General features: G+C 38.9%; 1 protein-coding gene across 2 annotated transcripts; it reads right to left on the bottom strand.

Annotated features, from left to right (window-relative positions):
* Nucleotides 1-447: 447 nt before the first annotated feature.
* gcfc2 (GC-rich sequence DNA-binding factor 2) lies at nucleotides 448-10423 on the bottom strand. Of its 2 annotated transcripts, none has more exons than XM_044030033.1 (18): nucleotides 9510-10423; nucleotides 8933-9034; nucleotides 8336-8545; nucleotides 7974-8222; nucleotides 7649-7749; nucleotides 7116-7246; nucleotides 6376-6559; nucleotides 5899-6022; nucleotides 5222-5273; nucleotides 5017-5114; nucleotides 4023-4222; nucleotides 3793-3937; nucleotides 2912-3033; nucleotides 2319-2395; nucleotides 1992-2058; nucleotides 1764-1907; nucleotides 1497-1633; nucleotides 448-726 (listed from the first exon to the last, which is right to left on the bottom strand). In XM_044030033.1, the coding sequence occupies exons 1-18, from the start codon at nucleotides 9838-9840 to the stop codon at nucleotides 594-596; spliced, it is 2607 nt and encodes an 868-aa protein (XP_043885968.1). In that variant the 5' UTR covers nucleotides 9841-10423; the 3' UTR covers nucleotides 448-593. The 2 variants fall into 2 exon arrangements, with proteins under 2 accessions (XP_043885968.1, XP_043885969.1); XM_044030034.1 differs by having other exon boundaries at nucleotides 8498-8545.
* Nucleotides 10424-10713: the final 290 nt, after the last annotated feature.

The following is a 10713-nucleotide window of genomic DNA, read 5'->3' as shown; positions in this document are numbered from 1 at the left end:
CAGATCAATGGAAAATAAGTAATAAAGTAAGCAGCGTTCCCACAGGTCCTTGAAATCTTGAGCAAGACATTAGTTAAGTTAATATATAGACAAGATAAGTGGCTAATCCAACAACTACTACAAAGAAACAGAAAAAAGGAGTGTCTGATGACGAATAAAACGTGCCGATATCAGCAGAGATGGAGAGGCATTATTGGTCACAAATTGGACGAGTGCCTCTCTCTATGCTGAAGGTTAAACTTGGCAGTATACTGTCTACTGCAGAGCACTCCAGAGCAGAGTGTGGATTTCTGAGTGAAAGACTGCATTCCTGATTTGACCTAGTTTTTCCTCTCTCACTTTCTCACACTCATGCATACGCACACACACAGATCCATTATCCATTAAGTGACTGGACAAAGGTAGCGTATTGTCCCACCTTTGCTTTGTGAGATAAAACTCCAGATATTGACAATCAAAGTTTATTCATAAAAAATACAGTTATTTCCAGTACAAAACAAATGACCAAAATATCTGACAAAAATTGTATGGACAAATTATTTTAGGCATAATTTGCCATTCCTTGGTTGTAAGTTATTGGCAATGTTTGATGTTCACTCCGGGTCTTGGTTTAGCAGCTGGTGAGAGTAGATGACGTCTTGATAGTGATATTTCTCTGCAATCGTCATGATGGAGTCGTAACACCTGATTCTGCTCAGAACCTGCAGCAATTCAACCACAGCAGACCTGCAGCAAAAAGCATACACACCTGGATTAGATAATTATGCTCATATTGATGTTTTGAATGTAATAACAAAAGGAGTATAATATATAAATTTTTACCAAAATAAAGTTTATTCCAAAGAAAAGAAAGGGTTTCTTGATTATAAAGCAGAAACGGGGTTGGAACAGATAAAATAAACTACACCCCCTTTAGTGCCTTTAGTGGCAATATTTCTGATGACCACCATTACTGCAGTGGCAGGTCACAGTGAAAGATGGCCTGAATGTACGGGGGGAGAGACACTTCATGAAGAAAAGACCTGTGTTTGATTGATCACTGGCAAATCGTGCCACAAAAAAAAGATGTGAATTATGTTTTAAAAAAGTAAAAATTAACAAAAACAAATAACTGCTTATGATGCAAAAATCACTCTTTTGTATGTCTATTTCAACACACGTTTAATGTGTGTATTCAAAACCTTTCTTCAAAGCACCCATACAGACAAAAATCCTTTTCCTTTTCTTAGTTTAATGACCTTGAAAGTTGGTTTTAATGTGTCTTACATTCTATGTCCTTATGTACTGTTGGCCACTTATTAATGTTTTTTCCACCTTTTTAAATTCTGTTGTTGCTGCTCATGTTATCCATGCTAAGCAACAATAAAGCCCACTTCAGAACTTGAAGAATATTCATGATCAGAAAAATCTTTTTTAGCCACACTTTAAAATCTTAGAGCTGACAGTCTTTTCTTTCTTATTGCAACATGTAACATAACAACAGGTTGTGTTATTACCTGGTGTTTGGATCCTCAGGAGAATGTTGCTTGCAGATTGAATGAACTCTCTGAATGAGGTGGTTTCTAAAGTTCTGGAGCTGAGGTAAACAAGCGTTCACTCCTTTGAACCAGGAAAGTGGAAGACTCTCCGCTATCTGGAGAGAGAGGCAGAGAAAGAGGGAGTAAGGGAAGTGCAGGGTTACGGCATGATGAGGCAAACACATGTAGAGACTGAAGCATGAACACACTGTATATGTCAGGACATAAAACACTGAATTGAAATACCCTTCTGCATGTACGGTCAGAGTTGGTCAGAGTCTGACTGCACAGAGTGATCATCAGGTATCGGTTCAGCAGTTTGTCTAACATCAGCTCCTTCAGTGAAGTCTCGGGAAGCAGCAGATCCCATTTGCACATGTTATCTAGAAGCTGATGCAAACACAAAAAATAACTGGCTCAAATAAACGGCTCTAAAAACAACGAGAATGAGCAACATTAGATGGAGAGCAGTACTTTTATGGCCATCCACAACTGCTGCTCCCTGAAGCGACTCTGAGGACACAACTTGTCCTCTAAGACCCTGTATTTGACAAAAAGAAAAGATAGATGAGAACACCATTATATTTTATAAGGTAATGTAACATTAAGTGGATGGATCAAATCTTCAAAACTAACTAACATTATTTAATCATTTGCCTTCTTTGACCAAGGCACTCTTATAACATGCACTTGCTGCCTTCCAAGTAAAATTTCAAGACAAGAGACATATGCACAATACTGTACATAATGACTTTATAGTAAACCTTTACATGATTTATAAAGGCTCAAACAGAAACTCACTTTTTTGGGTAAAGAGGGATGAAGACGTCTTCATCAACACAGCTTTTTAGTCTCCTGACCACAGCCTCTGTAAACGTCTGCACAAGATAGAAACACATGTTCAAAGTATGTTTTTGTATATACATACATGTACTGCAAGCTTGTGTTGCTTTTTTCATGTCTCTTGTTATATTACGAATTCTAAGTTCATTGTAAAGCCATGGTGCTAATTTGAGCCAAACCTTTAAACATTAAGAAAAATTCATATCGTTCTGCTACCAATGGTGGATGATTTCTACGCTAATATTGGAGTATAACAGTGAGCAACCACTTTTAAAACAGCTCTGGATCAGGAAGAACATTTTTCCCATATCTCCATTTAAGGTTCAGTAAATCCTTATTAAAAGAGTTGTGAGGCTGTAACCAGGCTGATATTAAACATCTAATTCAGAGTAAAAAAAATAAAAAGTCCCTTCCCGCTCTCCTTTAATTTCACCTGGTTGTTTATATAGTAAAGTTTGTTCTAGAACATTTAGAGTGATGTGGTTGGTGAATCAACCTTGGATGTTTCAATATTATGAATAATAATTAAGCCCTCACATATTACACATTACCTTGACTGGTTTACTCTGCTCCCCTTCAAAGATGGAATAGTCCTCCTTCAGTTTGTGACAGACTTCAGACAGACAGACCGACTGTTGGCGGGACAATGGATCCCAAATGAGTTCCACAAACACTGAAAACAGAGCAGAGAAGAAAAAAGACAGGCAGTATTTTAATATTTTAGAAGAGGAGGAGGTATGTAGAGAAAAATGTGCTGCAACTCATAAAACACCTTTTTTCCTCCAAGAAATGATGTAAAATCTGCCTAAAATTAGCCCATTGTTAACAGTTTTTCTAATGTTTTCTGTTTTTGATTAAAAGGCCCATTTAGAAACAGACATTCAATTCATTTTAACCTTAGATTTCACCTTTCTTTAATGAGGAAGATTCTAGAATTCATGAATATTTACTAATAACCATTTGCAACTGACAAGATCAGACAAATTAATCAGTTATTGACTTGGTTTAATATAATTTTTTTTATAATATACTAGATTTGGCTGATGCCATCCATAATAATAATTGTATAATCATTTTCTTTTTCATTATTTTACTTAGATCTGCATCCTGCATTTTAGCTCCTTTATCAGAAGTAATTTGCATCCACAATAACAGACCTAAAAACATAGGTCACATCCACGTACACGAGGCATACGTGTAAAAACCAAACCTCTCCATTTTGGAGTTCTAATCTGCTGGGGTAATATGGACAGAAGGTGGCATAGTTGATACATTTTTAATAAAATAGAGTACAGTGGATGTGGCCTTATAATAAGAGCTTGCTGTGTTGCTTTAATGTGTGATTTATTCAATAAATACATTTCTAAAATAGAAAAAGACCAGCGAATGATAATGGTATAAGAAAACTGCTGAGAATGTGTGTGTGTGTTACCTGTTATTTTGGGTAGGACAGTCTTTTCAATGACATTAGACAACGTCTGTCTGTCTATGTGATCGAGCTCCTCGTGACCATGTCCATAACAGAACGTCTCCAGTGCTGTGAACCATGGGAGGTTTTCAAAGTCCCCGCTGGCATCCTGAAAGAAAAGATTATGTTGCGTAATGACAGCTGTGTGCCTGTACAACTAATCCTCTGTGCTGTGTTATTGTGTGTGTCCACACCTTTAGTGGGTTCCACGCCAGCAGCTGATGTCTAATGATTGGATTCAACAACTTGGGCAGACAGAGAGAGATGTAGGCACTGTGGTAAGACTCCGAGTAAGATCGTCTCCATTCTTCAAAGCGACTCAGAATCTTTTTAACGTCACAGAAATCATTCTGAACGTCGGAAAATACTGCCTGGGACCTCAGCACGATGTCAGCTGGACGGGAGAGAAAAGCAACAAACAGATCACATGAGTCAACATATATAGAAATACACACATTCTCTGCATTTCTGTTAAAGCTGCACCGCTAAAGCTAAGATAATTTCTATCATGAAACAGCTTTGCGTAAACTCATCTGACAACAGTTTTTATTAATCGCTGGGGGGGGCAATTGCAAATCAAGGGGAAGCTTTTCTAGTATCCTACAACACTTTATCCAACCAGGAGCTAGAACTCCACAAAGAGACAGTCCTCTCTGCTATTAAGGTTACGCAGTTTGTCAATAAATAAGACCACATTAAGACCTCCATCTTGAGAGATCTGATCACATCCAGATCAAGCCAAGTACAGGTCTGAACACTAAGGATGCATCCTGAATGCATTCTCAACAAAAAAACCACATTCACAGGTGGTTTGAGGCATCTGACCTCAGAATAGATGAGAGCCACCTCCTCAGCTAATGTCCTCCGACCCGCAGATGGGGGTTTTTTTTTACTCGTCTGTACTTGCTATGTTGATTTAATTATAGCCAGCTTATTTAATGTTATAGCAATGCAATAAGTGCTTTTTTTTGCTCAGCTTTACTCTTCTCTTTCTCTCTTTCATGCGTAGACACACACAATGACATCACAGTCTGTACAGTCAGACTTGTTAAAAACAGACATAACATAAGTGTGTTCTTGAATAAAGCGCATGATGTGACTAAGGAGGGAGAGTAATGTCAACGGCAGCTGTAAGCTTCCAATGTAAACAGAATAGAGCTGAGCTAAGCTAGTAGGATTCATCCCTACCCATCTTTTTCTGCAGCTGCTTCTCTTCTTCAGCTGAAGGTGTTGAGTCTTCAGGAAGATCAAGGTTGTCCTCAGCTTTAGAAGTGGTGCTTCCGACACTGCAGCACACAAGAGACACAATACAACATTACTTCAAACCCCCAAAAGTCTTGTCACCGACTGTTGCCGGGTGTGAAGGCATAAAAAGTATTTTTTTAATACTTACTCTTGAGTTTCTGATCCATTGGTTGAGCTTTCTTTCTGTTCATCTGTGCTATCTATAAAAAAGTGAAATAAAATAAACTACATGCATATATTCAGTTTAAAAATTCTGTTAACTGTTCCCCACAGTAAACCCAAAATAAAATCACCTAATATCCACACAGTGACTTGGTGACAAGGATCCCAAATAGCAAAAAACAAACAAAAGGTGTGCATACATTAATACTACATGAAAAATAAAAAAGGAAGTGTGTACAGTTATGTAAATAAATACACATAGACACAAACATTCATTCCATCTATACCACTAATCCTGTGAGACTAATAGGAGGAGCTGGAGCCTGTCCCAGCTGACATCGGATGAGACGCAGACGAGACGATAAAACCTGGGCAGTTCACCAGCCTATTACAGGACCACCATACAGATACAATCATTCACACTCGCATTCACACCTATGATCACTTTAGAGTCTGTAATTCACCTAACCAGGGTTCCTGTGGGAGGAAGCTGGAATATCTAGATAGAAAACTTGCACATGGAGAGGACATGCAAACTCAACACAGAAAGGCCAGATTCAAACCGGGATTCAAACCCAGAACCTTCTTGCTGTCAGGAAATCACAGCTCCACTGCACCGCCCACTCCCCATATAGAGACACAGACACAAAAGTGCAAACTCACAGCTGAGCTGCTGCAGACCCTCAGCCTGTTCCTTGACCTCCTGTCTTCTCTGAGCCAACAGTGCCTCCATGTGGTCAGACAGCAGAGAGTGAAGCTCCAGCTCTAATGAGTTGATCTCCACAACCTACAGTAAACACATTTTCAGATCAGTCAGGGACACATCAGCATGTAGACTAGCCAGGGATCAAACCTACAACCTCCCAACCTGCTCTACTTCTGATCCACAGTCATTTTAGCATTGGTAATAACTGCCTACTTTGCAAAGCAACCTAAAAAACAGGAGAAAAGAAATACTAACAAAAAAAAAAAAAAAAGAGTCACGTGATTAATGCTATCAAACTTGAGATATTGCCTCGGGTCTTCTATCACATAAACGGACCTCCAAATTCAACATGTTAGTGTTAACAAACTGGTGAGATCCTGATGACAACAGTGGGAACAGAGGGAATAATCTCAACAGATATATTTATTTCTTACCTTTTCCCGCAGACACTCCACCAAGTTGTGGACATAGAGAGCCATGCTCCTGTAAAACTTCAGCTGGCTCTCAGAGGAACTTTCACTCAGAGTCTCCACTGAGGTTGTGGCACCTTCAACGTCCCCCTCCATCCTCCTGAGCTCTGCCTGCCGAGCTCTGTGCACCTCCGACAGGGACTCCAGTCTACAATGAAGAAAAGTAAGTAAGGGAAACTTAAAAAAGATTCATACTGTGTTTGCTTTATTACAACACAATTACTGCTTGGCATCATGGAGTAACAAATACAGGAGATAGTTTGGGTTTTTTGTAGTGTGGTTGTATGAGATACTGACACATGCTTATGCATTTAAGCAAAAATAAATTGTAGCTTAAATGCATCTTAAGTATCAATTATCTAAAGTATATGTTCACCATTTTATATCACTGTTAGACAGCTTTTTACAAAGGTCCACAGACAAAACCTGCATTTCAGTTTACAAAGCAAACCAAACTAATTTCCTGTCTAACAGTGAGATAAAACAACAAACATCTTCTTTAGGTAGCGTGTACTTAGGCCAGTATAGACTTGGTGTCCCCACTGGGTACTGGCAACTATGTTTTTTGTGAGGGCATGCTGGTTCTTGGTACAGGAGGCATGCAAAGTGGAGTTCGGACTAACAGTATGTGTCCTCCTATAACTGCCCATCAAATCCTATCCCAACTATCACTTTAAGTCAGACAAAGCTAGAGGAAGACTTACTTTCCTCTGATCCTCTTCTTGACCATTGACACACTGATAGGAGGAAGAGTCTTTGGAAATGTCACCGATCTCTTCTTTTGTCTTCTTTTGTCTCGTCTACTGCTGCTGGAGCTGCATGACTCACTGTCGGACTGAGGAGAAGAGAACAAGAGGTTTTAGGATGTGAAGGCTGCAACACAGAGAAGAGAAGCCACACTGTTTAAAGGTTGAAGGTTCTGCCAATATCCCCTCATAAACATTGGACCTGTAGCATCCATCCAGAGTAATCTGTCCACATACACCGAGCTATTTGTAAAGAGCCATTATAGGCCAAGAGGGTGATTTGTATCAGTACTAATATTATCTGTGAAGCTGTGAGCAGACAGGGTCAGTCAACACTTTGGGGTGAGCAACCATCAATGTGAAAAAGCAGAAGCCCCAAAATGTTTATTATAGGCAGACAGAACTATGACGTAAAATAATTTGAAAAGGTCTGTGAAAAGGAAACGGGAAACCAAGTACAAGAGGAGTGGGATGTAAATGCACCTTCCTACCTGTTCTCTCTGCTGTCTCTTGACTCCCTTTCCAATTTGCATCTCCTCCCATAGTTCCTGTTCCTCCTCATCACTCCCTGACAGGCTGCCTTCACTTCCTCCTAGATTCCACAAAAACACATAAATCAGCATTCTGTTGATTTCTAAAATCTAGTATAAAAACCGATTTTTTTCCCAGGGAGGCTTAGTGTAACCTTTATACAACAGATAATTTTAGTTTAATCCTGCTGATATCGTAGTTTAGTAGTTCACGTCCCAATCACGTGATTGAGGAAAAGAAAACATTGGATGTCAAATTCCATTTTGACAGATAACACATACGCACCCATCTTCTCTGCAATCCTCTCTCGAATGCTCTTCAGTCGTGGTGCAAACTCAATTCTCCTCTCATGATCATCCGGCTCATCATCATCAAGTACGTCTTCGTCTTCATCATTGTCCTTGCTGTAATGATCTGGGGTGCTACCAGCAGAACTCCGACCATCTCTGTCCAGGGCAATAAAGTTATGCTGGCCTCGAGTGGCACGGCGCTGCCTCTTAGCTGCTAGGATCTCCTCAGCGTTAGGGATAACCACTGTAAAGATGAATTGACAGACATAAAAATGCCAGAACCCAATCACACAGCCGAAACACCCAGACACACAATATCTCTGTCACACACAGGATAGCCTGAAAAAAAACACAAACCTTTTTTGGCAGTGGAGTAGCTAGAGTCTGAGCTGGCTGAAGGCGACATTGCACCATCTTCATCACTGTCATTGTCATCAATGTTGTTTCCGTCATCATCCTCATTGTCATCATCATCATCATCATCATCATCAGAGTACAGATCATTTGGTGAAGACTCACTGTCGGTATCTTGCCTGGGAGACACAGATGGTGGGACCACAACTGGTGCTGGGAGGAGAGGGAGACATTTTAATATATAACGATGTTAGCTCACATTATTGAATTATCATCGAGATCTTTTCAGAAATTAGTTGAAAATCTTTAATTGGTTTACAGTATTTTAAGATTCAAGATAAAACGTATTGTCCCACAGGGCAGCAGTGGACAGCAGTGCCACTACAGAACACAAAATTCCTCTATACTGCCTAATTTACAATTTAGTCTCTATGCATCAGTTATAGACACATTCCTTATGCATACTAACTATGGAGCAACATGCCTGCTCATCTACATGTGCAAACATGCATTTGGTGCATGTATACCGTGCAAATGTGAGTAACGCTACATTTATCATGCTAGTCTGTATGGGTCAAGAGCATCTATTCAGACACATACCTGCGCTGTGAGGGGTCCTGGCAGATGAAGCTTCCTTCTTTTTGACTTGAAAAAGCACAGCTTTATCAGAAGACTTCTTCACTTTAAACGTCGATTCTTCAGCTAAAATGATAATAAGTACACAAGAGACACATGAGCAAAACCTTGCTGGTGACCATAGACATCCTCCAATGCTCTAATTTAATTACAATTGCTATAAGTAAGCATATGAATGAAAACCTAGAATTGTTCCTTGACATATTTGCAATTAATTTAAATCACACTGGGTATGGGGAGATGAAGATGGTTTGTTTTCTTCAATTAGACAGATATCGTGATTGTCTTGCAATATATTGATTATCACAGAATCATTGTATCTGATATAATTGGTATCGTGGACCATTTATCGCATATTGTGTCATATTGTAAGGTACCCTGTGATTCCCACCCCCAATTTAAACAGTGCAATTGAATTAACTATCAATTCCTCTTTTACGTTTACATGAAAATGTTACGTTCCGATTATTGTTTTGGTAGTTTTGTATCAGAATATCGGTCTTCATGTATTGACAGCATTGACTTAAAAACGCCATGTTACCTTCTCTGTCGTCAGAGAAACTGAGGACAGTACTAGTTTTCTTTTCCCCTGCATCGTTCTCTTTCTTTATGTATTCTTTTTCTTCTTCTATCAGACTCTCGATTTCCTCTTCGTCGCTATTGGCCGGCTTCTTATTCTTCTTCTCGGTCGTTGATTCCTGTTTGGAGCTGCAAGTGATGCCACGGCCCTGGGTCACTGTGAACTGCTTATTCACCACAGTAGAAGGTATCGTAACCTCGACTCCATCTCCTCCGCTCCCCTGCTGCTCCTCGTCGTCGCTGGAGCTCTGTTTTCTCTGCCGAAAGTTTCGCCTGGGCTTCTTGTTGAACATTTTCGTTCCACAAACGACAAGAACATCAACGACAGACGCTTTGCGGCCAGTCGGAAATTGCTTGAAGATGTCGCAAAGAGCGTGACAGTCGTTGTCATTACCCCGGAAGCAAATTTCTCATTCAGTTTCTACTTTGATTTTCAGTAAACTTGTATGGGACGATTATAAGCCACAAGAAAGACAATACAATTCAGAGCATAAATAACAATAAACAGAAAATGGGCAAAATTAAGCGAGTTACACCAACCGGATATATCGCCCACACACTTGAGGATTGTGGGTAATGAAGTACTTTACTGTAACGTGGTGCAGAAGTCATGTGGTATGACTTCAAAATGGTCATATAACTTATATTAACTTGCGAGACTTTCTTTGATGGTTACAATAATGGCTGATAATCAAAATCTCTTCTAATAAAATGAAATGTATAGTTACTTCCAGAGCCCATTGAGAGACAGCCACAACTCATCACCATTCATGACTTTTGAATGACACAATATTATTGTATTTTAAAGTGATCATTTGTACAGCTTGTACAAGCACCTGTCCAATTACATGTAAAACTGTTTTTTAAAGTTTAAAATCTTATTTAAAATGTATCCTGTTTTAAATTACAGTTGTTTTAATAATAATTAATTCATTTAATAAAATACATTTTAATTTTATTTTTTTTCATGTGCCTCATCTCTTTTGAGACATTTGTGTTTCATGTATCTCTGTAAAGCACATTAAATGTATCAATCAAACACATCATACACATCAAATGTATTTGTAATTTTAAACTTTTCCTTTTTATTTTTTGACCCTTTTCTTATATTTATTTATTTATTTATTTATTTATTTAAAGAATTGAATTGAATTAAATTGGAATAA

This window comes from Solea senegalensis, linkage group LG7 (genome assembly GCF_019176455.1).
Source record: "Solea senegalensis isolate Sse05_10M linkage group LG7, IFAPA_SoseM_1, whole genome shotgun sequence".
In the NCBI taxonomy this organism is placed as follows: domain Eukaryota; kingdom Metazoa; phylum Chordata; class Actinopteri; order Pleuronectiformes; family Soleidae; genus Solea; species Solea senegalensis.
Note: the sequence above shows the minus strand (reverse complement) of the source record. Positions and strands in the feature narration are given on the sequence as shown.

What these genes read in the sequence shown, in the direction of transcription:
- gcfc2 (XM_044030033.1), bottom strand. Translation starts at nt 9,840, where the DNA reads ATGTTCAACAAGAAGCCCAGGCGAAACTTTCGGCAGAGAAAACAGAGC. An exon ending in TGGAGTGTCTGCGGGAAAAG is followed by an intron (nt 6,023 to 6,375) that starts GTAAGAAATAAA and finishes TGTTTACTGTAG; the next exon opens with GTTGTGGAGATCAACTCATT. An exon ending in CCTGAGGATCCAAACACCAG is followed by an intron (nt 727 to 1,496) that starts GTAATAACACAA and finishes TTTTTGCTGCAG; the next exon opens with GTCTGCTGTGGTTGAATTGC.